Here is a 27422-nt window from a genome sequence, read left to right as displayed (position 1 = left end):
TGTGACTGGAGTGACTGATGAAAGGCACCATCAGAACTGCCATATGGCTGGTTTCTCAGTGGCAGAGGTCTGTTTTCACTTGAGGCTGCTGCAGAGCTGTGAAAGCCCCTCTTCTTCTCCAAGAGAAGGGGAGGAAGTTCCTGAGTTCTCGCTGTCATCTTTTTGAAGTTCCTTTTCACATTTGCCTGGACATTAGTTTGGGAAACACCAGAGGATTTTTCTGACACAACTGAAAAGACTGCTTGTGGCATAGGCCTGGATTGTGAGACAGCACTTGGAGATGCCCAAAGCATGGGGATGCCTCACACACACAAATGGGCACCTCACACACACAAATCCTTGGAGGGGACAAGCAGGAGGTGGGCAAATGCTGCCCTTGTGTTGGTCTGAGCAGGCTGGGAGGGGATGGGCTTGCAGGGCCCCCACCCTCTGCGACCCCTCAGGCCCCACAGGAGTGGAGGCCCCTCAGTGGCTGCTGCAGGACAGTTGGGGGGATAAGGAGAGCAAAATCCGCGTTGTGCAAACTGGTGGCCCCCGAGGGCTGGGGCTTCCCTTGAGCCCCCTGGCTGAGCCCATCTCCCTGCTCTCCCCCAGGGGAATCACCCCCCACACTCTCCTCCCCAGAAGGGTTTTACCCCCTTTAGGAGCCCTGGCCAGCAGCACACGCGGTGCTGCACCGCGGGGACGGGCCCTGGCACGTGCTTCCCACGCACCCGCAGCCACTGCGGGATTTGCTGGCACTGCCCCAACACCTCTGTCCTCACACAGCTCCCAGACAGGTCTCTTTCTTTGCTGTCCCCTCGGCCTTGGGCGCGTCTCCACCGGATGGTGCTGCTGAGAAAACCCAGTGCGGGCAATGAGGAGGCTGGGGGTGGGATCCCAGGGATGCTGCAGGACTCGCCGTAGCCCACAGCCGGGGCCAGGACAGTAAACCCAGCAGCAGCAGCAGACCCCAAACTGTGTCCTGCTTCCCCCCCAACCCTCACCAAGGATATGGGGCTGGTAGACCCCAAATTAAAGATTGGATTCTGCTTTTAGCCCCATGATGACATCCCTGACACCTCCTCCCTGCCCCCTGCCATCCATTAACAGAGACCAGCGAGGAGCCCCCCTCCGCGGCCGAGGGGGCTGAGCCCCCAGGTCCTGGGGCTGGGTGTCCAGCCAGGGCTGGGCTGGTGAGGTGACCCCTTCCTGCAGGGCAGAGGGAGGGGAGCCAGGCCATGCTGCAGGGACACCAGGAGGCAACGGGGCCTTTTGCTTTTTCTTTTGCATTTAATTTTGATGAACACTGTGTCAGTAACTCTCCACTTCAAAGGTTCCAGTGCACAGGTATTGCTGCACTTCTGCAGCACCGGTGCAGAGGCCAATGAACTGTCAAACACAACAGGAAACTCATACAATCTTACAAAGTCCAACAACACTGTGTCCAAAGACACTGCTACAGCTACAGCTTCTACTGACTACTGCCTAAGCACTACTGCTGAGAACCTCCAGTGAAGGCGAGGGGCAGGACCCAGCCGTTCTCAGAGTCCTGCTGCTTAAGCCACTTTTCCCTGCAGAGACTGCAGGAGCTGCTGGATCCAATTAACGAAATCCAGCAGCTTCTGGAGTGGGAATGAGCAGGACTCAGTCCCTGCTGCTGTTGCCAGGGCTGAGCCTTGTGATGGCCTCTTTGGCCGGGCGAGTGTCGCAGCACTTCCTCCTGAGCGAATCCGTGACTGGACCCAGTTGAAGAAGTGCTGGGTGGAGGTGTAGACCCCAGGCTGCTTTGGTCTGGCACAGCCTTTCCCCCAGCTGGTCAGGCCCACGAGCCAGAAGAAGTTGGCGTGTGGAGCTCTGCAGACGAGCGGGCCCCCGCTGTCACCCTGCAGCACAGGACAGAGGGTGAGGGGGGTGTTGGGGAGCCCCAGCAGTGTGAGGGTGATGCTGGGAAGCCCCAGCAGGGTGAGGGGGGTGTTGGGGAGCCCTAGCAGTGTGAGAGGAGTGTTGGGGAGCCCCGGCAGCCCCACGTGGGCCAGGGCTGCGGGTGCTGCCGGGGCTGGCCCGTGGCTGCTCCTACCTGGCAGGTGTCGATGCCGCCCCGCGGGTAGCCAGCACACAGGTTGTAGCTGCGCACGGCCCCTCCGTACCACTCGCTGCTGTTGCAGAGCTTGACATTGATGAGGCGCACCTTGGCCTCCTGCAGCACGTCGGATGTTTCTGCAGCTGTGAGCATGGCAAAGAATTAGCCCCCAGCAGCTCTGGGCCACTTCCCCTCCCCTGTCTGGGCAGAGCCCTTCCCTGAGCCTTGGCTTTGCACCCCCGAAGAGGCACTCGACCCTTGTCTGATTTTAGGCCATGGCTCAGAATCATAGAATCCCAGATGGTGGGGTTGGAAGGGACCTCTAAACATCATCTAGTCTGACCCCTCTGCTCAAGCAGATTCCTCTAGATCAGGTCACACGGGAACGTGTCCAGGAGGGTTTGGAAGACCTCCAAGGAAGGAGCCTCCACGCCCTCCCTGGGCAGCCAGGGCCAGGGCTCCCTCATCTAAAGAGCAAAAAATCATCCCGGGTCCTGCAGCCTTTCCTGACGGGAAAGTCCCCTCAGCATCGCGGCAGCCTGAGGTAGCTCAGGCCCCTGCCTGCAGCCTGAGCCCGGCCCTCGGGCAGCCCGAGCCGTCTCCCCAGGCTCGCCCCAGGCACACAGGCGCTTTCCCGGGGGCACTCACAGCCTTCCGCGGTGTAGCCCCAGCCAGCGACGCGGCAGTCTGTGAGCTGCGACACCACCACGTCGGAGAAGTGAGTCACACAGGCCAGCTGCACGTAGTCGCTGCACTGCACGGGCTCGTCCAGCTCCAGCAGGGCGATGTCGTTCTCCAAGGCGCCTTTGCGGTAGCTCTCGTGGATCAGCAGCCGCTTGCTCTTGCGCACTTGGGCCTCGGGGCCCAGCTCAGACAGCCGGGTGGCCCCGATCACCATGCGCCACGTCGGGACGTTCCTGGGGGGCAGATGGGGAGCAGAGGGCTCAGAGGGAGCCCAGCAGTTCCCTGCCTCCAGCTCGCCGAGGGAGAGGCCAGGTGCCCCGCGAGCCCCGGGCTGCAGGAACGGCACCAGCCCAGCCCGTGCCGAGCACGGGACGGGAACTCTGCCAGTGCTGGGGGCATGGCCCTGCCCTGCTCCTACTCACCTGTACTTGTCAAAGCAGTGTCCTGCGGTCAGGACCCACCGGGGATGGATGAGGGAGCCTCCGCAGATGTGCCCGCTGCCCGCTGCCCCGGGAAGCTGGATGCTGACGATCCAGGGCCAGGCTCCCGGGGAGGCATCGCTGCCGCCCACGATGCGCGACAGCCCGTGGTGCTCAGCCAAGGGCCGGGTCCCGCAGCTTCTCCTGTCACCAGAAAGTCACGAGTGTCCTGCTGGAGGGCTGGCTGCTGCTGGGGCTGCAGGGCAGCCGTCTGCCCTCCCCACCGGGCAGCGCACGGACAGCGGGGCCGGGGAACCCTGCGCCCCGGCTTCTGCCTTCGCCCCGCAGACGAGTGGTGCCAGCAGCCCAGCTCCCAGCTCCTGGGGTTTGGGAAGCTGTGGCAGGGCCATGGGGAACCAGTGAAGCCCATCATATCATCGAATCACACAGTCACAGAATGGTGGGGGTTGGAAGGGACCTTTAGAGATCATCCGGTCCAACCCCCCTGCAGAAGCAGCTCCCACCTTGATCAGGTCACACAGGAGGGTCTTGAAGCCCTCCAAGGAAGGAGCCTCCACACCCTCCCTGGGCAGCCTGGGCCAGGGCTCCCTCACCTCACAGAAAAAACTGCTGCCCCAACCTCCTGACACCCACCCTTTAGATGTTTGTAACTATTAAGAAGATGCCCCCTCAGCCTCCTCTTTTCTGCCCAAGCTCCCTCCCAGAGCCACTTACCCACAGCTTTGCACTGAGGCACTCACAGGCCAGCAGCACAGGCCCAGCAGGACGAGGACAATCAGAACTTTCATCACGCTGACAGCACGTGGCAGCTCCAAGAGCCAAGGGCACGTGGCAGCTCCAAGAGCCAAGGGCACGTCACCCCCAGCGCTGTGTCTGATGCCGTAGTGCTGATAGTGCCTGGAAAGCCTCGGCCGGGGCGCTGATGTCACAGAGCTGCTGGTTCTAGGGGGATTCTGTGTGGGGCACCACGAGGGGCCCAAGCTGGGAGGAGGCAGAAGCAGGGGTGGACACCTGAGGTCACACCACGCTCAAAAAGCCCCTTTTCCTCCTCTTTGCTCTTGGTCAAAATTGGTTTGGGAGCAGCATGACTTGTCAGAGAGCCGAGATCTGGGTTGTAGCCGCAACCCCAAATCTCCAGGGTGCTGTTTGGCTGCGCACAAGGGCCAAAGGCCTGTGTGTGTACTGCCTGCAGGAGGGAAATGCCACTTGGCTTTCCCTGGCTCTCGGTACCACCTCCTGTCCTCTCAGGATCCAGCATTTGGTCAGCAGAGAGCCTCAGCAAAGTTGTTTCACCTTAACTGCGGTGGGATGAGGATGAGGCACAGGAGGGGGTCCTGTTCTCAGGGACTTGTAAGGGTTGCTGGGTAGCTGAGTAGTTGTCGTGTGCAGTGTTCAGCGGCTTCACCGCCCCAGAGCTCCTGTAAGTTCAGTCAGTGGTGGCTACAGAGTGATGTCACTTGACTAGCCAGCAGCTATGTTGGGTGACTTGGACCCTGGTCTTTTTGGATTGCAGTGGGAACTCAGGCAGCTGACACAGCCCCTGTATTTACATGCTCACTGACTCACAGCGTCAGTAAGCACCAGGGGACATCCCACTAGGCTCATCCCAAAGCAGCCTCCATTGCTCCTTCCCTTGATGAAAAGCTGAGCCTTCCTTTTCTGGTAAATAAGCCAGTCACTGCATGGTTACTGAGCCCCTCTCACTTGCTGGCAGAATTTGCAAGCCTGGGACCTCGGACTTGCCTGACAGATGTGACCGTTTCCCTGGCTCTCGGTCTAAATGGTCTTCGTGGTGTTCTGAGGAAAAGGAACAAGAGCTCAGTGACACCTCGACGAGCAGGAAGAGCTTATGGTTACATCTTCCTCTGTCAAGTGCCCTCAGCTCAGTCTCTGCTCCCAGGTCTCAAGGGTCACCCCCAGACACAGGTCAGTGCCAGAGTGCCAGAAGCTGCTCTGCTGTCCCTCTGTGCTCTTGACCAAGGTCTTGTCTGCAGAGGCTGAAGGAAAGCAAAGAGGTGGGCAGCTGCTGCTGAGCTCTGATGTTTGGTACCTTATGGTGTGCACAGGTTTCTGAAGGTCTTGCAAGGAGGCCAGTGCTGAGGTGAAAGTGACTTTCCAGCCTAGGCCCCTTTTTGGGCTGAGACAAAGGCGACCATTGCTCTGCATCAGCTTTGCTCCTCATGGGTTGTGTTTCCTCTTTCGGCAGGTTCTTGCCCCCGTAGACTGTTTTCCTGGTGGAAAGCCTGACCTGTCTCGCCTGCTCTGCTTGTGTGGACGAGTCACTGAGGCTGCACAAGTGGCCTGCTGAACTGTGACAGGAAGGAGGCTGTTTCAAGGGACATTTTGAGTGCAGCTGGCTCCACATCTCCACCTGGCCCTTGGGATGCCCAGGAAACAAAAACACCAGCACCACCATTTTGCACCCTAAATGTGCACATGAAGAATTCAAGTTCCTTTAGACACAACAGTGTCCAAAGTCTTGGAGTCTCTGAAGTGTGCCAAGGCGTGTCTCCCTTGCCCCAGAGAGATAAACTTCATCAGAAGGAAATCTAGGCTGGAAGAGGTGGTTTTCCAGTGCTCAGTGGTCACTGCACAGGACAGCTGCCACCCAGCTTGCAGAAGAAAGGGCACAGTGCAAAGCAAGCAGAATCAAACTTGACTGTGCTGTATATGAAGGAAACCTAAAATGCAGGTTCTGTGTGCTGAACACAAGAGTGTTCTGTGGGAGGTGGAACTGAAAATGCTGTGTGCCTGTCTGAAGGGAATCCCTTCAGGGCCAGTGCAGGTCGAATTCCCTGCACTAGATCATTGCCACTAGCAAAAGCTTCTCACAGGGACAACTGCCCAGTGCTGCCTCTGTGCCTGGGGGCCCTCAGCAGAAGAGCATTTCTTCTCTGCACAACAGTGTGCTCTGACCACAGATGGGATTTTTAAAGCACAGCAAGTGTCAAGTTCAGGTTTAAGTCTTCCAACCCATCCAAGCAATTTGGGTATTTGGGCGCAATGGGCAGAGGAGCAGGAGAGCCAACTGTTCCTGCTTAGCAGAGGGATGGGGAGTAAGAAACAACAAGGATTGTTCTAACCAATGATGAAACTCAGATAGTTCCAGCAGAATGAGCTGTCTGAGAAGGCTTCCAGGTGGTGTTAACTGAAGTCAAGGAGCTCACAGACGTGCAGGAACTGGGGGGGTGCTGGGTTTGCTGATTCTCTGGAATTCTATTGGTAGCAAAACTGAGTGATGGTGTTTCAATGACGCAGCTGCCTGTTCTTTCCTGCTCTTCTCCAGCCCAGTGTTTCCTCACTAACCCAGCATCTGGAAGAGCAAACAATGGGTGCTTTAAAAGTCTCCCTCTCACTGCAGTGGTGACAGGTTTCTGTTGATCTCCTAAGGACTTTACTTTGGGTTTGGTTTGACATTTTGGCCACCTGGACTTGAGAATTCTCCCTCCCTTTTCCACCCCCCTTTTCACATTTGTTGCCTGCGATTCTCCCTTTACAGTTCTTGCTGGACATTTATCCAGACTCTGTGCTCTGCACTTGAAACAACCAGCAGATGATTTCTGATGGAACCTGAGGCTCTCTGCACTGGCCTGATGCAAAGGCAATTTGCATCAAAACTCCTCCAAAATCCTTTTTTTTCCTCTCAGAATTGCACCAAAACCTCATTTTATCCCTCACAACTCCCCCAAACCCCACTTTTTCCCCTCGAAACAATTCCAAAACTCCACTTTTTCCCTCAAGATGGCACTTTTTTACCCAGCAGTTCCCAAAAATCCCACTTTTTCCCTCAGAATAGCACCCAAGACCCACTTTTCCTCTGAAAATACCTCCAAAACCTCACTTTTTCACTCAGAACTCCACCAAAACACCACTATTTCCCTCAAAACTGCACCAAAACCCCGCTTCTTCCTCACAAAGTTCCCCAAAACTGCACTTCTCCCCTCAGAACTCCACCAAACCCCACTTTTTCCCCTCAAAACTGCACCAAAACCCCATTTTCCGCCTCAAAACACCACCCAAACTCCACTTTTACCCTCAGAATTTCCCCAAAACCCCACTTTTCCCCTCAAAACCCCACAAACTTGTTTTTTCAAACATCCACCCAAACCCCACTTTTTCCCTTTAAAAATTTACCAAAACCCCACTTTTTCCGTCAAAACTCCACCAAACCCCACTTTTTCCCCTCAAAACTGCACCAAAACCCCATTTTCCGCCTCAAAACACCACCCAAACCCCACTTTTACCCTCAGAATTTCCACAAAACCCCACTTTTCCCCTCAAAACCCCACCAAAACACTTGGTTTTTTCAAAAATCCACCCAAATCCCACTTTTTCCCTTTAAAAATTTACCAAAACCCCACTTTTTCCCTCAAAACTCCACCCAAATCCCACCTTTTCCCCTCAGAATTGCACCAAAACCTCATTTGATCCCACAACTCCACTGCTTTTGGCCCTCAGAAATGTACTCCATCCCCACTTTTCCTCTCAAAACTCTTCCAAACTACACTTTTCCCTGCAAAGCTGCACCAAAACCCACTTTTTCTCCTAAAACTCCAACAAAACCTCACTTTTGCTCTCAGAAATAAACAAAAACTCTACTTTTTCCCTCAGAATTGCTCAAAAACACCACTTTTCCTCTATCAAATTCCACCCAAATCCCAACTGTTTTCCTTTAAAATGCCAAACCTCACCTTTCCCCTCAGATTTGCCCCCACACCTCATGTTATCCCTCAGAAATCCCACAAACCCCCTCCCCCAGCACCCAAACCCCCTCCCCCAGCACTCAAACCCCCTCCCTCAGCACCCAGAGCCCTCCCCAGCACCCAGCCCCCCTCCAAAACTCCTTCCCCAGCACCCAAATCCCCTCCCCAGCACCCAGGCCCCCTCCCAAACCCCCTCCCTCAGCATCCAAACCCCCTCCCTATCCCCCTCCTCAGCACCCAAATCCCCTCCCAAACTCCCTCCCCAGCACCCAACTCCCCCTCCCCAGCACCCAAACCCCCTCCAAAACTCCTTCCTCAGCACCCAAACCCCCTCCCCAGCACCCTGAGCCCTCCCCATCCCCACCCCCCATCCCATCCCCCCCCAATACCCCATTAACCCCTTCTGTGCCGCCGCCCTCCCCAGACGTGGACGAGTGTTCGGGCCCCCCCCGCTGCCAGCCCGGCCGCTGCCTCAACACCGCGGGCTCGTTCCGCTGCCTGTGCCCCCCCGGCCTGGCCCCGCCGCTGCCTCCCCCGCGCCTGAGCCGCCCCCCGCCGTATTTATTGTGTAGATCAAGAGATTTAAGGCGGGGGGGGGCGGCATTGTGGCCCTCGGGATGATGGCGGGGGGGGGGGGCACCTATGTGTGTGTCCCCCCTTGGCACCCGCTGTGCTCCCCCCTCTCAGTGTTGGGGGGTCGCGGGGGGGAGGTTTGGGGGACCCCCCACCCCAACACACACTGTTACAGAATAAAGGTTTTGTATAAAATGAGGGGGGTTTGTTTCGCACCCCCCCCCCGTGAGAAATGGACGGGCCGAGGGGAGGGGCGGGGCCTGGCGCTGAGGGGAAAAGGGGCGGCTGTGGGTCTAAAGGCGGGAAAAAGGGGGTTTTGAGGGGAAAAAGGGGTTTTGGGGTCTTAAGGGATAAAAGAGGGGTTTTGAGAGGAAAAGGGGGGGTTTGAGGGGAAAAATGGAGGCTTTGAGGGGAAAATGGGAGGTTTTGGGGTCTAAAGGGATAAAAGAGGGGTTTTGAGGGGAAAAGGGGGGATTTGAGGGGAAAAATGGAGGTTTTGAGGGGAAAATGGGAGGTTTTGAGGTCTAAAGGGATAAAAGAGGGGTTTTGCGGAAAAAGTGAGATTTTGGGGTCTTAACGGATAAAAGGGGGGGTTGAGTCGAAAAGGGGGGTTTTGAAGGGATGAAAGGGGTTTTGAGAAGAAAATGAAAGATATGGGGGTCTAAAGGGATAAAAGAGGGGTTTTGAGGGGAAAAGGAGGGTTCTGAGGGGAAAAATTGAGGTTTTGAGGGGAAAATAGGAGGTTTTGGGGTCTAAAGGGATGAAAGAGGTTTTGAGGGGGAAAAAGGGGGGGGTTGAGGGGAAAAATTGAGGTTTTGAGGGGGAAAAGGGGGGTTTTGGGGTCTTAAGGGATAAAAGGGGGAGTTCAGTCGAAAAGGGGGGTTTTGAGGGGATAAAAGGGGTTTTGAGGAGAAAATGGGAGGTTTTGTGGTCTTAAGGGATAAAAGAGGGGGTTTGAAGGGAAAAAGGGGGGATTGAGGGGAAAAACGGAGGTTTTGAGGGGATAAAGAGGGGTTTAGGGGTCTTAAGAGTTAAAAGAGGAGGTTTTGAGGGGAAAAAAGGGGTTTTAGTAGGGAAAAGGGAGGTTTTGAGTAGAAAAAGGAGAGATTTGGGGATCTTAAGTGTCCTGGTTTAGGCCCATCAGGGAACAAAGACCACGATTAGCCTCCAGTATGGAAGAGGCTGAGAATTGCTCAAGGGCAGGGAGAGCTTAATTGCCACTTAAGGTTCAGGACAAAGCAGACCAGGCCACTCGGTTTCGGGAAGAAAACAGAGAAACAGTGTAATGCAACATCAACTAAAACATACCCCCAAAAACCCAAACCATAACCAAAATGAAACAACACAGAGAAATACATCAATGAAGAGTCCAACCAGCCTTTTGAAGAACACCTTCGTGCCACCCCTCCCCTCTTCCCGGGCTCAGAGCCCTGATCCCGGGGTTTTTACCTTGTCCCCCCCTGAACGGTTCGGGGGGGCAGGCAGTGGGGGTTTCAGTTAGTCTGTTCCCGATAGCTTCTGCCGTCTGTCCCTCCTCAGGACGGGTGAACTCCACACCAGTCCTCCCTGCGAGTCCGTGGGGTAACTCACACGCACGGCAGCCCTGCACGGGCTGCTCCGATGCCCACTGACTCCAAAGGCTGCAGCTCGTCTCCGCCTCTCGTGTGGGGCTGCTCTGCGGCGTGCAGGCTCTCCAGCACGGCCTGGGCCATGGCCCCTCCCCACACAGTCCCTCTCCCGTCCGGGCTCACTCACACGGAGCTGCTGGGAACTCTCGCTCCTGCCATGGATCTCCAGAGGCTGCAGGGGCACAGCTGCATTCTCGCCACGGCTTGCAGAGGGGTCTCTGGTCTGTTGCTTCTCCTTCATTCCTCCTTCTCTGGCTGAAGGGTCCGCGTGGTCGCCTCCATCTCGTGTCACTCTTACACCTCCTGCCTCGCATTCCAAATTCCCGTCCCCTAAATAGTGCTGGCAGAGGCGCCAGATTGGCCCAGCCGGGCCGGAGGTGGGTGTGAACCCAGGAGCCGGGGGAGAGTCCGCAAACTCTTTCTCGGGTCTTCACTGCAACCCGCTCCCCCTGTTACTAAGCCAAAAGCTGCTCCTTGCTAAACCAGAACACAAATAAACAAAAACTCTACTTTTTCCCTCAGAATTGCTCAAAAACACCGCTTTTCCTCTATCAAATTCCACCTAAATCCCAACTGTTTTCCTGTAAAAGGCCACCCAAACCTCACTTTTCCCCTCAGATTTGCCCCCACACCTCATGTTATCCCTCAGAACTCCCACACACCCTCACTTTTCCCCTCTAAATCCCAACAGAAAACAACTTGTTCCTTCAAACCTCCACCCAAACCCCCACTTTGGACCTCAGATAGTTACCAAAACCTTCCTTTTTTTCTCATAACTCCACCCAGATCCCCACACTTTCCCCTCAAGATTTCCCAAAAACCTCACTTTTTCTTTAAACACCCCAACAAAAACACATATTTTCCTTCCAAACTCCACACAAACCCCCACTTTTTCTCTCAGAATTGCTCCAAAACCCCACTTTTCCTCTCAAAACTACACCCAAATCCCAATTGCTTTCCCTCACAATTACCCCAAAATTACCGTCTTTTGATCCCTCAGAACTCCCCCAAAACCCCACTTGGTCCTTCAAAACTCACACAAAACCCCTTTTCTCCTCACATCTTCCCCAAAGTCCCTCTTTTCCCCTCAGAATTACTCCAAAACCTCACTTTTTCCATCCAAACTCCACCTAAACCCCACTTTTGCTCTCAGAAATTTAACAAAACCCTGCTTTTTCCCTCAAAACACCACCCAAATCCCACCTTTTCCCTCAGAAATGCCCCAAAAATCTCATCTTTTCCCTCAAAACTCCACCCAAATGCCACTTTTCTTTCTCAGAAATGTACTCAAACCCCACTTTACAGCCTCAAATCTCCTCCAAAATCCTTGTTTTTCCTCTCAGAATTGCACTAAAACCTCATTTGATCCCTCACAACTCCCCCAAACCCCACTTTTTCCCCTCAAAACGCTTCCAAAACTCCACTTTTTCCCTCAAGATGGCACTTTTTTACCCAGCACTTCCCAAAAATCCCACTTTTTCCCTCAGAATAGCACCCAAGACCCACTTTTCCTCGGAAAATACCTCCAAAACCTCACTTTTTCACTCAGAACTCCACCAAAACACCACTGTTTCCCTCAAAACTGCACCAAAACCCCGCTTCTTCCCCCAGAAGTTCCCCAAAACCGCACCTTTCCCCTCAAAACTCGACCAAAACCCCATTTTCCCCCTCAAAACACCACCCAAACTCCACTTTTACCCTCAGAATTTCCACAAAACCACATTTTTCCCCTCAAAACCCCACCAAAACACTTGTTTTTTTCAGAAATCCTCCCATACCCCACTTTTTCCCTCAAAACTCCACCCAAATCCCACCTTTTCCCCTCAGAATTGCACCATAACCTCATTTTATCCCACAACTCCACTGCTTTTGGCCCTCAGAAATCTACTCCATCCCCACTTTTCCCCTCAAAACTCTTCCAAGCTACACTTTTCCCTGAAAAATTGCACCAAAACCCACTTTTTCTCCTAAAACTCCAACAAAACCTCACTTTTGCTCTCAGAAATAAACAAAAACTCTACTTTTTCCCTCAGAATTGCTCAAAAACACCGCTTTTCCTCTGTAAAATTCCACCCAAATCCCAACTGTTTTCCTGTAAAATGCCACCCAAACCTCACTTTTCCCCTCAGATTTGCCCCCACACCTCATGTTATCCCTCAGAACTCCCACACACCCTCACTTTTCCCCTCCAAATCCCAACAGAAAACAACTTGTTCCTTCAAACCTCCACCCAAACCCCCACTTTGGACCTCAGATAGTTACCAAAACCTTCCTTTTTTTCTCATAACTCCACCCAGACCCCCACACTTTCCCCTCAAGATTTCCCAAAAACCTCACTTTTTCTTTAAACACCCCAACAAAAACACATATTTTCCTTCCAAACTCCACACAAACCCCCACTTTTTCTCTCAGAATTGCTCCAAAACCCCACTTTTCCTCTCAAAACTACACCCAAATCCCAATTGCTTTCCCTCACAATTACCCCAAAATTACCGTCTTTTGATCCCTCAGAACTCCCCCAAAACCCCACTTGGTCCTTCAAAACTCACACAAAACCCCTTTTCTCCTCACATCTTCCCCAAAGTCCCTCTTTTCCCCTCAGAATTACTCCAAAACCTCACTTTTTCCATCCAAACTCCACCTAAACCCCACTTTTGCTCTCAGAAATTTAACAAAACCCTGCTTTTTCCCTCAAAACACCACCCAAATCCCACCTTTTCCCTCAGAAATGCCCCAAAAATCTCATCTTTTCCCTCAAAACTCCACCCAAATGCCACTTTTCTTTCTCAGAAATGTACTCAAACCCCACTTTACAGCCTCAAATCTCCTCCAAAATCCTTGTTTTTCCTCTCAGAATTGCACTAAAACCTCATTTGATCCCTCACAACTCCCCCAAACCCCACTTTTTCCCCTCAAAACGCTTCCAAAACTCCACTTTTTCCCTCAAGATGGCACTTTTTTACCCAGCACTTCCCAAAAATCCCACTTTTTCCCTCAGAATAGCACCCAAGACCCACTTTTCCTCGGAAAATACCTCCAAAACCTCACTTTTTCACTCAGAACTCCACCAAAACACCACTGTTTCCCTCAAAACTGCACCAAAACCCCGCTTCTTCCCCCAGAAGTTCCCCAAAACCGCACCTTTCCCCTCAAAACTCGACCAAAACCCCATTTTCCCCCTCAAAACACCACCCAAACTCCACTTTTACCCTCAGAATTTCCACAAAACCACATTTTTCCCCTCAAAACCCCACCAAAACACTTGTTTTTTTCAGAAATCCTCCCATACCCCACTTTTTCCCTCAAAACTCCACCCAAATCCCACCTTTTCCCCTCAGAATTGCACCATAACCTCATTTTATCCCACAACTCCACTGCTTTTGGCCCTCAGAAATCTACTCCATCCCCACTTTTCCCCTCAAAACTCTTCCAAGCTACACTTTTCCCTGAAAAATTGCACCAAAACCCACTTTTTCTCCTAAAACTCCAACAAAACCTCACTTTTGCTCTCAGAAATAAACAAAATCTCTACTTTTTCCCTCAGAATTGCTCAAAAACACCACTTTTCCTCTGTAAAATTCCACCCAAATCCCAACTGTTTTCCTGTAAAATGCCACCCAAACCTCACTTTTCCCCTCAGACATGCCCAAAAACCTCCTTTCATCCCTCACAACTCCACTGAAATCACACTTTTTCTCTCACAATTGCGCCAAAACCTTATTTTATCCCTCAGAACCCCCCCCCAGCCCTACTTTTCTTCTCAAAACTCTACTAAAACCCCACTTTTTGCCACGTAAGAGGCAGGAAGGAAAAACCAGAACAGGGAGCTATCTTCAATCCCACCCATTTGGACTGCTCAGCTCCCACTGAAATAACACATGCCCTCCCTTAACGTATACCACTGAGTATGGGAGCTACAAGAAAGCAGGAAGGCAGACCCCAGCTACAGTAGTAAGTAGGTCCCCATGCAGTCTATCAGCCAGCACGGTGTCACATTTGCAGCTGCTTTCCTGTGGGAGCTATCTCCAATCACACTCACTTTGACTCCTCAACTCCCATTGAAAAAATACACACTGTCGGTAGAAGTTATATATCTCAATGGGAGATATAGAAAGCACAGAAAGAACCACTTAAAAATCAATGGGTGTAAGGGAACTAAAGAGAAAAAGGGACAAAATGGGGTCAGAGACTAAAAGGGATGTGGAAAGAGAAGAAGAGAAGGGAACGAGGAAAGGCAAGGGAAAAAGGAAACAAATAGGGCAGCAAATGGATGAAAAGCAACAGACGAAATGAAAAGCAATTAAGGGAACGAGGGGAAAGTTGAAAATGAGCGTCAGGGAACCACTATGGACGTGCAGAATGGACATCTAATATACTTTGGCAAAGACATTGGAGGCAAAAAACCATCAGCATGTCAAGAATTGTTGTGCTCATAGTGGGGTCAGCACAAAGGACACGGGCAGCGAGTCAAAAGGAAACAGGCTGATTGATACTGACATCTAAAGCGTGAGCATACACTACACTCCATCCACCAACTGCATCCAGTCATGGACAGTAACTAAGGAAGAGACATCGGCAGGTGCCTGAGTTCTCATCACCCAGACCCGCCGTGGCTGGGGAGCCCCAGTGCAGCCAGGACTTGCAGAACCTGTTGCTGCAACTGGGGAGTCCCACGCAGCGCGTCCACTCGTAGGGGAGGTCTCCAAGAAGGTCCAGCTCTTCTCTTCTCGAATCAACAACGTCACATCACTCCCAAAGCGGGAACAGCTGGTTGCACACTGCATTGAGATCCCCCCCGGAGCCTGGCCAGGGCTCAGGGAGGAACCAAGGGAGTTTCTTTCCCTGTTCGGCTCTGATCATGTATTTTCACGCCAAGCCAGACACCTGGTTTCATGACCTCGACAGTTGCCTCCAAACAAGCAAAGGAATCTCGTGGCATCTCTCTTCACTAACGATTCTATTCTGTCTGGCTACGTCTGTCACTAATCATCACACGTATTTCACTGATCATCAGACACTCACTTCATCTCCTGTTTGGCTGTGAGGTTGATTAGAGGTCAGCTTGAGTTTGGGGCCTGCTGCTCAGGCCTCAGCACTTCAGTTGGTCTTTTGACCTACAGGTGAACCCTCACAACATTTCTTTTCCTTTGTTGGCCACATAAAACATGAAATGAGACATGGAACAGAGATTAGAACAGTGACTGCAAAGCCACCAGGCATTGCCAGCCTGGGCCCACGGTCCTGTTCCATCCCGCCCTGGGCTCAAGATGTTGATCCATCATTTGGGTTGCAGTGGCCAAGCCAGCCAGGTGCCTTCTGAGGCACAGCCAATAGCTCCTCATAGTATGTGATGAGCAGCTCTGCCATCCACATTTGCTAACAGGAATCCACAAGTGATGACAAAGCATCTGCTTGACGTGGCCTGAGCAGAGCCGGGCCAAATACCAAGCCGAGGTTGCTGCCTGACGTGCTTTTCCTCATAGTCCTGCATAAATAGGGAAAAAACCCCAAATCCCCAGGAGTTAGAGGGTTTTAGCACTTCTGAAATATTTTAGATACTAAAATATTATGTCTAAAGAGGCCAAAAGTCAGTAGAAACCTGACCCTTCAGTGCAGCAGCTGGGACTGACCCTTCAGTGCAGATGCATTGGGCAGCAGCTGGGACTGACCCTTCAGTGCAGATGCATTGGGCAGCAGCTGGGACTGACCTTCAGTGCAGATGCATTGGGCAGCAGCTGGGACTGACCTTCAGTGCAGGTGTATTTGGCAGCAGCTGAGACTAAGGGTTTTCTAGACAGGGTGTTTTTCCCATGCCATTGGGTGAACACAGAGAATTGCCCCAGGGTTCCAAGAAAGCTCTTTTTTTGGGGGCTCATTTGAGAGTTATTTCTGACTCCACCTCAGAGCTCAAGATCAGGGATCTCAGTTGAGACCTGCCCACCAGTCCATGGGGTAAGAAGCCCATTGTTATCCACTGCCTCCATGGTGAGAGTCCTCCTGAGAAATGCCAGTCTTGATGAGTGGATGGAGTTGCCACCAACCTTCCTGTATTCCTCGGAGCTTTTCTTCAGAGCCTTTTCAATCAAGATGGTAGAGTTTGGCCTGGAAAGATTGGTTCTGGACAGTGAGGGCCTGGAGGGCAGACACACCAATAAACACCCCAACCATGTTCTCACTCCTCTTCCACTCACATGAGGCAGCATGTGCTCTGAACCCACCAAGGGAGCTGGACAGGGCTTAGAAAGCCCTGCCATGGGCTGCTTGAATATGCAGTGCCTCAGGGAAGCCCGAAACCCCCGCAGCACCTGCGGCTGCTGACCCTGCCTGGCACCGCTCTGTGAAACTGTCACCCTGTTGCCTTGGGCTGCAGCAGAACAAGCCTGTCCTTCCTTCAGATTGCTGGCATTTCTATCTCAGGCATGAAAGAGCCCATTGGTGTGGATCCTGGAGTTAGAAAGAGGCAGGAGACAGCCCACCCCTGCTTCCATCACCTTGCTGGGCTTCTAACGTGGCAACAGGCAACGCTGAGTTAGTGGTGTGGACTTTCAATGCTCATCCATCTCAGAGCTGGACACAGCAACAAGATGTTCTTTTAAGCAATTGTGTTGCTGTTACCATCCAAAGCATTCGCTGAATCCCAGAATGGCAGGAGTTGGGAGGCACCTCTGGAGAGCACCTAGAGGTGGAGGCCATCCACTGCTCTCCCCTCATCTACCCAGCCAGCCATGCCATGGTAGAAGGCCATCACCTTGGTTACACCTGGTACCTCTCTCTGTGCAAGAGTAAAAGTCACAGCTGCTGTGAAACTGGTATTCTTCTCTGGGACCTGACACCAGTGCTCTTTGCACAACTGCTGAGCTGCCTCAAACTGCCACAGCCACATGAGAAATAAAACAGTGGAACTGCCAACCTGGAGAGACAGGGATGGGGAATGAAACAGGGGAGCTGCCCACCTGGAGAGACAGGGCTGGGGAATGAAACAGTGGAGCTGCCCACCTGGAGAGACAGGGGTGGGGAATGAAACAGTGGGGCTGCCAACCTGGAGAGACAGGGGTGGGGAATGAAACAGTGGAACTGCCAACCTGGAGAGACAGGGGTGGGGAATGAAACAGTGGAACTGCCAACCTGGAGAGACAGGGGTGGGGAATGAAACAGTGGAACTGCCAACCTGGAGAGACAGGGCTGGGGAATGAAACAGGGGAGCTGCCAACCTGGAGAGACAGGGCTGGGGAATGAAACAGGGGAGCTGCCAACCTGGAGAGACAGGGATGGGGAATGAAACAGTGGGGCTGCCAACCTGGAGAGACAGGGCTGGGGAATGAAAACAGTGGAGCTGCCAACCTGGAGACACAGCTGCATTTGAGCCTTTTCCATTTGATGAGCACTGGTCAGTTCTGGGGAAAAGACAAAGACAAGACACAAGACTTTGCTCAGAGAATTGCGAGGTCCAAGAGCACAGACATCGTGAGCAAAGAGCAATTTGGGATGCAGTCTCAGGGCATGGAGATTGAGTAGGAAACCAATAGCAATATCTCCTGTGACCTTGGTCAGTTGTTGGGAGGATCAAGACTTCTGACCTAAATTTAGCCATGCCATGCTGGATCCCATCTGTGCCTACAGGAGAAGGGAAGAGACTGTTCTCAACTCATGGGATGCTCTGGCCTGTGTCTCTGATGGACAGAGCACAGAGCTAAGCAACAGGGCTGACTTTGGGGAAAGGGCTGGAAGAACCTACTGGAGCTCTTTGAAAGTCAGGGACTCGTCCTTATGTGAAAAAAACCCAAAGGAGACTGTGCAGAGAGCTGTTAAATGTCAGCTACAGCACGTGGAGAGACACGTCTTTAGTTACTGAACCCACAGGCAAGAACCAGCTCTGTCTGCAGCATCAAATCCCGCGGAGCCATTGGAATACAGACCCGAGGGAACGGTGCTGAGGGGCAGGTTTGGGATCCCAAAGCCGCAGAGCTGAGGTGCTGAGGGCCACGGTCAGTGGTGGCCGTGGCAGGGTGAGGGCAGGGCTTGGACTCCAGCAGAGCCCCGTCGGCAAACGCCCGGGCGAGGAGCAGCCCCAGGCGGCCGCGGGGCCGGGGCTGAGGGGACGCTTTGTCACTCGGGGCTGCGGCCGCACACTCACCCAGCCCCCGCCTCTGCCGCCCGGCCCCGCTCCCAGTCTGCCCCGGGAAAGGGACACGAGCGGGGCAGAGACTGGCACCGTCACACACAGACACCAAAGGATGGGGTCAACAGAAGACTCTAGAAGCCCCTGTGATGCTGGAAGGAAGGAAAACACTGGAAAGCAGCAAACGGATCCAAATGGGCTCAGAAAGAACAATGACAAACCAAAGGGTGTCGGGGAACTGCAGAAAAAGGGATGAAATGAGGACAGAAAGCATGGGCACAGCAAGAATCGTTCTGCTGGGAGCGGGGCCAGCACAAAGCACACAGGCACCGAGTCAAAAGGAAACAGGGGCAGTTTTATTGACAACTAAAGCACTAAGAGAACCAGCGAAATAACACAACAAACGGAGCCCAGCGGCAGCGTGAGGAAGGCAGAGCCCCTCACTTGAACTCCAGTTACCCAGAGAAAATACATTCAAAACAATACCTAGAAAATACATGAAGGAAAGGACACGAGCAAACAGCAGTTATCACTGTCCACACCTGCTGTCCCTGCTGTCATCTGAGGCTCTCCTGATTCGCCATCCTCCCATGCACCCACACTCTGGAAATGCAGCTGCACGTTGGGTTTCCCCAGTTGCTTGTAACAAGAACTTTGATGTAAGGAAAAGCTCTGGGGAGCGGCGTGTTCTGTGAAGAGAGACAAGGAAATGCAGGCGTTCAGAGCAACAGTGCAGCCATATCTCCCCCTGCCAGCCCCGCTCCTGCTCAGGGATCAGGCTCCCCAAAGCAGCTGGGCATCCTCTGCACGCCGGCCCCGCTGGGGCTGCGCCTCCTTCCCTCGGCCCTTTGCCTCTGCTGCTTGCTCTGTGCTGACAGAGAGGCCCAGGAGGGGCGCTGACGTGTAGGGCAGCTGCTGGGCAGCCCCACCAAGCTCCCGCTGTCCCCTGGGCTCGCCTTCCCCTGCAGCCTGAGGGCAGGGGACAGAAGGGGCTGTGCTGGGAGGAGAGGACACTGTCCCACCCGCCACAGGCCACAGGACGCAGCGCTGGTGCTGCCCGAGGGCTTTTGGCACTGGGCACCCCTCTTTCTGCAGGGCACAAAGGCCTTGTGCAGTGTCTGTGTGTGCAGCTGGCTCTGCTGAAGGCAGTGGCTGCAGCCAGAGATCTCTCAGAGCTTGTGCTCCCACCCGCCCGATCCTGCCCGTGTTCTGCTTTTGCTGCCACCACCACACGCTGCTCAGCTCTCACAACCCCACCAGGTCTCTCTCAAAGCGAGCCAGTGCCCAGAGAAACAGCATTCACACGCTGCCTGCTGTGCACTTGCAGGCAAACCCTTTTTGCTCCATGGCATCTCTCCCCCGTGCACAGGCCGTGCCTTCAGAGGGAAGGGCTGAACGGCCTCTTTTGCCACGTCGTACGTGAGGGTCCCAAGCTGAGTTTCCTCTTTTCCCGACGCCTCCAGTCCCTCGGGGCAAAGCACAAGGAGAGCAGCTCAGATTCATGTCAACAAAGAGGCAACGTGCAGAATCACAGAACCAGAGCATCTCAAGGGTTGGGAGGGACCTGGAAAGCTCATCCAGTGCTACCCCCCTGCCAGAGCATGACTCCCTAGAGTAGGTCACACAGGAACCGGTCCAGCTGGGTTGGAATGTCTCCAGAGAAAGAGACTCCACAGCCCATCTGGGCAGCCCCTTGCAGTGCTCCCTCACCTCAGCAGGGAACAAATTCCTCCTTCTGTTTCTTTGGAACCTCTTCCGTTCCAGTTTGTCCCTATTGCCCCTTGTCCTGTCATTGGCCATCCCTGAGCACAGCCTGGCTCCATCCTCCTGACACCCACCCTTGATGCCTTTGTAACATGAATGAGGTCACCTCTCAGTCTCCCCTCCTCCAAGCTACAGAGCCCCAGCTCCCTCAGCCTTTCAGCACAAGAGAAATGCTCCACTCCATCATCTCTGTGGCCCTGTGCTGAACTCTCTCCAGCAGCTCCCTGTCCTTGCACTGAGGGGCCCACAACTGGACACACTGTTCCAGATGTGGTCTCACGAGGGCAGAGGAAAGGGGGAGCAGAACCTCTCTCCACCTGCTCACCACAGTCCTTCTAATCCAGCCCAGGATGCCATTGGCCTTCTGGGCCACGAAAGCACATTGCTGGCTCATGCTCATCCTGCTGCCCACCAAGACCCCCAGGTCCCTTTCCCCTACACTGCTCTCACAGTTCATTTCCCAACCTGTGCTGGTACATGGGGTTGTTCTCTCCCAGGTGCAAGACTCCACACTTGCCCTTGTTGAACTTCCTTAGAGTTCTCTCTGCCCATTCTCAGCCTGTCCACGTCTGGTTGGATGGCAGCACAGCCTCTGGGGTGGCAGCCACCGCCCCAGTTCAGTATCAGCAGCAAACTTGCTGGCAGTGCCTCTGTTCCCACAGCAAGGTCACTAATGAATAGACTGAACAGTACCGGGCCCAGCACCGACCCCTGAGAGACTCCACTAGACACAGGCCTCCAGCTGCACCCTGCCCCATTGGTCACCACTCTGCCTTCTGCCCTTCAGCCACTTCACACTCTACCTCATGATCTGATCATCCAGCCCACACTGCCTCAGTTTTGCTGCCAGGATGCTGTGGGAGAAGGTGCCAGATGCTTGACTGAAACCCAGATAAACCACATCTGCTGCACTGCCACCATCTATCCACCTGCTTACATCTTCAGCAAAGGCTCTCAGGTTGGTCACACATGACTCCCCCTTGGTCAAGCCACGCTGATTGCTCCCAATGACCCTCTTGTCCTTTAACTGCCTGGAGACAGCGCCCAGGAGAAGTTGTTCCATCCTTCCCAGGGATGGAGCTGAGGCTGACCGCTCTGGAGTTTCTCAGCTCCTCCTTCTTACCCTTGTTGCAGACTGGAGTGACATTTGCTCTCCTCCAGCCCTCAGGCACCTCTCCTGCCCTCCATGAATTACTGAAGAGGATGGAGGGCGGTTCAGCAATGACTGCCTCCAGCTCCCTCAGCACCCGCGGGTGCATCCCATCGGGGCCCATGGATTGATGCACATCCAGACTGCTCAGCTGATCCTGATCCCAGTCCTCAGCAACCAAACACAACTCCTCCTTCAACCTGACTTCCTCTGGAGTCTGGGGCTCCTGAGGGCAGTCTCCAGCAATATACACAGAACAATGGAGGCATTCAGGAACTCTGCCTTCTCTGTCTCCTCTGTCACAAGGGCACTCACCTCGTTCAGCACTGGGCCTGCATTGCCTCTGGTGTTAGTTCTACCTGCAGTGTATTTGAAGAAGCCCTTCTTGTTGTCCTTGTCCTCCCTTGCAAGGTACAACTCCAATGAGGCTTTAGCTTTCCTACTTGCCTCCCTACATCTTCTGACAACAGCCTTACATTCATCCCAAGTGGCCATCCCTTCCTTCCATCATCTCTAGACTCTCTCCTTCCACTTGAGTTTGCCCAACAGTTCCCTGCTGAACCATGTGGGTCTCCTGGCTCCCTTCCTGGACTTCCTACCCGCTGCATGCTCTGATCCTCAGCCTGGAAAAAGGGACCTTTGAATACAGACCAACTCTCTTGGGCCTCTTTGTCCTCTAACACCCTGTCCCACAAGATGTCCCCTAGCAATTGCTTGAAAAGGCCAAAGTTGGCCCTGCTGAAGCCCAGGGCTGTGATCCTGCTTGGTATTCTGTTCCTACCACACCAGATCCTGAACTCCACCATCTCATGGCTGCTGCAGCCAAGGCTGCTCTCGATCTCCACCACTTCCACCAGACCCTGCTTGCTCATGAGCACAAGATCCACTAGTGCTCCTCTCCTAGTTGGCACATCCACCACCTGCGTCAAGAAGTGATCATCCATGCACTGAAGGCATCTCCTAGACTGTAAGTGGCAGCCATGTAGGTCTGCCAGCAGGTGTCTGGGTAGTAGGATGTGCTGCACCAGCCCTGGTACCCACCCGCCCTCTCCTGGCCAATAGCCACAGCCTACTGCTGCCTGGGGAGGAGCTCAGTCTCTGCCTTGAGCTTTGGTCAAAAACCCTGAGGGGCTTTGGTCAGAATAAGTCTTGAGAGGGGTGAAAGCTCTCGAGCCCCTGAAGCACCTGGCTAGGGCACTGCAGTGCTCAGCAGAGAGCAGGGCAGCAGCCTCAGAGGGGCACAAAAGCAAGCGAGTCCCTGCCACGTCCCCCCAGGGCCAGATGCAGCCAGAAGCACCCAGCACACACTTACAGAGACAGCCACGTCTCTGGGAGCACTGCTGACAGCCACGGACAAGGAGCCTTCCTCAGGGACGTGCTGCAGAGCCACGGCACTCAGCTGGACTCGTGCTGGCAGCCTGATGACAACCTGGCCAGAATGCCCTGGGAAACACCAGCGCCTGCCCCGGGAGACATCCGTCTGCAAAGCAGCACAGGACAGCACTGAGACAGAAGCGAGTGCTGGGGCCAGCGCCGCTGCTCCTCTGGCCTGGAGCACAGGCGCCGTGTGCCTGGGGCTCTGCTCCAGCTGCAGGAGGAGGCACTGCCCTGGCCTTGGGTGGAGCTGCTTTTTGCTTGGCAACAGGGGAAGGGAACTGCAGCGCTGTCCCTGTAAGCAGCTCTCAGAACATGCCCTGGATCTGAGCTGGATCCACCTCCAGCCCGGCCAGGCCAAGCTGGTGCCTCTGCCATCACTACTGAAGAAGCGAAATCTAAGCCAGAAGAGGAGGTGGTACAAAATGGAGCAGAGCATGGGGATCCCAGTCAGAGAAGGAGGAAGGAAAGAGCAGCACTGGACCAGAGACCCCTCTGTAGCCCGTGGTGAGAGAGCAGCTGTGTCCCTGCAACCCGTGGAGAGCAACGGCAGGGCTGAGAGGCACCAGCAGCTCTGGGTCAGTGCACTGGTAGGGAAGAGGGTGGCAGCGGGGTCACAGCAGGGCCCCTCAGTCCTGCTCCGCTCCCTTCCTGAGGGAAACCGCTGGTTTCTAGCAAGCCCTGCCCTGTCTTGGGGCTCTGGTTTCAGGAACCTGACCAACGCTGTGGGCTTCCACAGGAGCAGTGGCAGGCAGGCAGGCAGGCAAGCAGCACTGATGGTTTCTGCTACAGTACCTGCAGGATGGTATCAGGCCCATCCTCAGGGTACCTTCTGCTCAGAACAATGTTGAAGATGCAATTCCAGCTGCACCTGTAGGTCTTGGAAGTTCTTGTCAGGTCAATGGTGGCACCTGTGAGGAAGGGAGAGCAGATGACTGCAAGAGCCACAGATCAGGAGGCCTCGGTGCCCCGAGATCAGCTGAGCAGCTCCAAGCCTGTCACTCCTGTCCCTGTGGCAGGACAAGGGCTGAGGGTGCTGGGAGACAGCAGGCGCCCATGTGGGTGTCAGCAGAGCAAGGCTGAGGGCCTGCTGCACCAGCAGCAAAGATGACCCAGCCAGTCCCCTTCCAACTGCCATGGAGAGGAGCAGAGTCCCTCCATCAGCACAGGAACGTGTGTGGGGGCAGCAGCAGGGGCACACATGGGCTGAGGGCAGGCCTTCCTCTTGGGCTGCAGCAAGCGTGGCAGCTCCCCCACTTTGGAGCAGTGCCTGGAGCACAGTCTCCTTGGGGCTTGCTGCACACAGGCACGGGGCAAGGAGATGGGGCTGCCTGTGTCCTTACCCAAGCTTTTCAGTGCCCAGTTAGACTTGATCTTTCATACTAGAAAATGCTGTGGGACCTGGGGCTGTTTAGTCTGGAGCAGAGGAGACTGAGGGGAGATCTTGTTAATAGATACAAATATCTAAAGGGTGGGTGTCAGGAGGTTGGGGCAGCACTTTTTTCGATGGTATCTAGCCACAGGACAAGGGGTGATGGGATGAAGCTGAAACACAAAAAAGTTCCACTTAACCATAAGAAAAATGTCTTTCAGTGTGAGGTGAGGGAGCCCTGGCCCAGGCTGCCCCGGGATGGTGTCGAGGCTCCTTCCCTGGAGCTCTTCAAGACACATGTGGGACATGTTCCTGTGTGACCTGATCTAGGTGGGACCTGCTTCTGCATGGGGGTTGGACTGGATGATCTCTAAAGGTCCCTTCCCAACCCCCACCATTCTGTGATTCTATGTGAAGAGCACTGGGCAATGGGGCATGGGAACAGTGGGATAAAGATGTAGCAGAAGCCACTTGGGTGGTTAACAGCAGAGGTTCAACGGACCGTCCTGGTCCTGCCCAAACAAAACCCCTGCACACTGTGGGAGGAGAAGAGGTCCCTGGAGTGCACCCAGGGCAGTGGCTGAGGAAGGCAGGATGGGCTGCACCTTGTAGGAAGGGCTCCTGGAGCCTTGCTTCAGGATGGGTTTCCCACGCACTCACAGCCTCCTTCAGGCATCCACCCGCTCCAGCGTGGGCTCCTCCATGGGCTGGGAGTGGCTCTCTGCTCCACCAGGCACCTCTCTGGGCTGCAGGGACACAGCTGCCTGAGGTGAAGCACAGAGAGATGCAAAGTACTGACAAGAAACACCAAGCGTGAAACCTCCTTTGTTTTTTCACGCATGCCAAAGAGATTTGCATTCTCATGTAGGCACTTGGAGTGGAAGCACGTGCACAGATGAGCTGCAAAGCTGTGCACAAGCAGAAAAAGGGCTGCAGGCAGCTGGCTGCTGATGGGAGCTGGAGACAGAGTCCTCCTTGGGAAGAGGCAAGAACTGGACTGTGGTTGAGTCAGAGAGACAGTCTTTGACTTGTGTGAGCTGCTGCTGCCGCCAGCTGCCGGAGGCAGCACGGCCACGTTCTCGCCAGGCCCCCGAAGCACAGTCTGTGCTGCAGTTTGTTGCGGGAGGGGTGTCCCATCCCTGCTTGTGCCTCCCTCCCCTGCTGGCCCCCTGCGTGGTGCCCCAGGCAGAATGGCCCCCGCCCCAGCGCCCGCAGGCAGCGGCTCTGTGACATCAGCCCCGGGGCCGAGGTGCCGCGGGCAGCGCCAGCACTGCGGGCATTGCATCGGCCGCAGCGCTGCTGGGCACGAGCCCTCCCTCGGCTCTGGCAGCTGCCGCGTGTTGCCGCAGCAATGAAGCTCGTGCTGGTCTTTGTGCTGCTGGCCCTGTGCTGCTGGCCTGCGAGCGTGGCAGGGGACAGCTGTTGGTAAGTGGCTGTGGGAGGGAGCTGGGGCAGCCCTTCCCTGCAGGGTGCGCCGGTGCCACGAGCTGTGAGCCAAGGGTTCCCCAGCGGCCCCGCTGCCCGTGCGGCGCCCGCTGGGGAGGGCAGACGGCTGCCCTGCAGCCCCAGCAGCAGCCAGCCCTGGAGCAGGACACTCCTGACTTGCTCTTTGCAGGGGGAGCTGCGGCACCCGGCCCCTGGCTGAGCAGCCGTGGCGCGTGGTGGGTGGCGTGAATGCCCCCGTGGGGGCCTGGCCCTGGACCGTCAGCATCCAGAATCCCTGGGGAGCGGGCACCGGGCATTTCTGTGGAGGGAGCCTCATCCATTCCCAGTGGGTCCTGACCGCAGGACACTGCGTCGACTTCTACCGGTGAGTAGGAGCAGGGCAGGGCCGTCCCCCCGGCACTGGCAGGGGCCCTGTCTGCGGCCCGGGCTGCCGCTGGCGTGCCAGGGATGGCGTGTGCCGGGCACGGGCTGGTGCCGCCGCTTCCCGGCAGCCTGGGGCCGGCGCTGCCTGGAGCCCAGGGCACGCCGGGGCAGCCGTGCCCTCCGCAGCGCGGCTCGCCTCTCTCCCTCGGCCAGCAGCAGGCAGGGCACCGCTGGGCTGGGCCGGGCTGCAGCGCACGGCTCCGCTCCCTCTGAGCCCTCTGCTCCCCTTCTGCCTTCCAGGAGACTGCCGTGGTTTCAGGTGGTGGTCGGGGCCAACCAGCTGACTCTGACGGGCCCCGAGGTGCAGGTGCGATACACCACGCGGGCGCTGCTCCACCAGAGCTACTTCAACGTCACCGACTACGACATTGCCCTGCTGGAGCTGGACCGGCCCGTGGAGTGCAACCAGTACGTGCAGGTGGCCTGTGTGCCTCACCCCGCCGACGTGGTGGTGTCCCAGCTGAGAGACTGCTACATCGCTGGCTGGGGCCACACCACCGCACGAAGTGAGTTCCCCTGGGGAAAGCGCTGCTGTGCCCAGGGCAAGCCTGGCACGCTGGGGAGACGGCTCGGGCTGCCGCGGAGCCCAGGCGGGAGCCAGAGTCAGGCTGCGGGGACGGGCGGCTGCAGACGGGCCTGAGCTCCCTCAGGCTGCCACGGTGCTCAGGGCTCTGGGACACCTTTCTCGTGAGGAGAGCACCTGGAGCTCTCTGACCTTTGAGAGGAAACCTTCTCCATGCTGAGAGATAGCTCAAGGGCTGGGGTTTAGAGGCTGGGGCCAGGTTGTTTTGGCTGGGGGCCAGTGACAGGACGAGGGGTAAGGGGCACACGCTGGAAGACGGGAAGTTCCCCTGGAAGAGGTGGAAAAATGTCTCTGCAGTGAGGATGCTGGAGGCCTGCACAGGCTGCCCAGGGAGGCTGTGGAGGCTCCTTCCCTGCTGGTTTCCAAACCCACCTGGACACGTTCCCCTGCCTCCTGCTTGAGGAGAACCAGCTTGAGCAGGGGCTTGGGCTGGATGAGCTCTCGAGGGCCCTTCCCACCCCCAGCCTTCTGGGACGCTGTGATTCTCAGCCACGGCCCCAAGGCAGCCCCACGGGAACGATGTGTCCGATGTCTCTTTGGCAAGGTGCAAAGCCAAGGCCCAGGGAAGGGCTCTGGCAGCCAGGGGAGGGGAAGTGTCCTGCAGCTGCTGGGGGCTAATTCCTTGCTGTGCTCGCAGCCCACGGATCCGACGTGCTGCAGGAGGCCAAGGTGCGCCTCATCGATGCCAGGCTGTGTAACAGCAGCCAGTATAACAATGGCTCCATCCACAGCTACAACCTGTGTGCCGGCTACGCGCAGGGCGGCATCGACGCCTGCCAGGTAGGAGCAGCCGCGAGTCAGCCGCGGCAGCAGCCGCAGCCCTGTCCCACCTGGGGCTGCTGGGGCTCCCCAACAGCCCCCTGAGCCTCTGTGCTGTGCTGCAGGGTGACAGCGGGGGCCCGCTGGTCTGCAGAGCTGCGGGCGCCAACTTCTTCTGGCTCGTGGGCGTGACCAGCTGGGGGAAAGGCTGTGGCAGAGCGCACAGGCCCGGGGTCTACACCTCCACCCAGCACTTCTACTACTGGATACTGGAACAGATGCGCTCAGCAGGAAGGGCTGCTGCTCTCACCCGGGCGTGGAGACGTTTTCCCAGCGCCTCAT

At 55.4% G+C, this 27422-nt stretch overlaps 1 protein-coding gene across 1 annotated transcript; it reads right to left on the bottom strand.

The window, feature by feature from the left end:
• Positions 1-1293: 1293 nt before the first annotated feature.
• Positions 1294-27422, bottom strand: LOC133629408 (acrosin-like). The gene is made up of 6 exons (XM_062020052.1): positions 27391-27422; positions 3169-3369; positions 2711-2979; positions 2060-2205; positions 1647-1865; positions 1294-1371 (listed from the first exon to the last, which is right to left on the bottom strand). The coding sequence occupies exons 1-6, from the start codon at positions 27420-27422 to the stop codon at positions 1294-1296; spliced, it is 945 nt and encodes a 314-aa protein (XP_061876036.1).

This window comes from Colius striatus, unplaced genomic scaffold, assembly GCF_028858725.1.
Source record: "Colius striatus isolate bColStr4 unplaced genomic scaffold, bColStr4.1.hap1 scaffold_43, whole genome shotgun sequence".
Classification (NCBI taxonomy): domain Eukaryota; kingdom Metazoa; phylum Chordata; class Aves; order Coliiformes; family Coliidae; genus Colius; species Colius striatus.
Note: the sequence above shows the minus strand (reverse complement) of the source record. Positions and strands in the feature narration are given on the sequence as shown.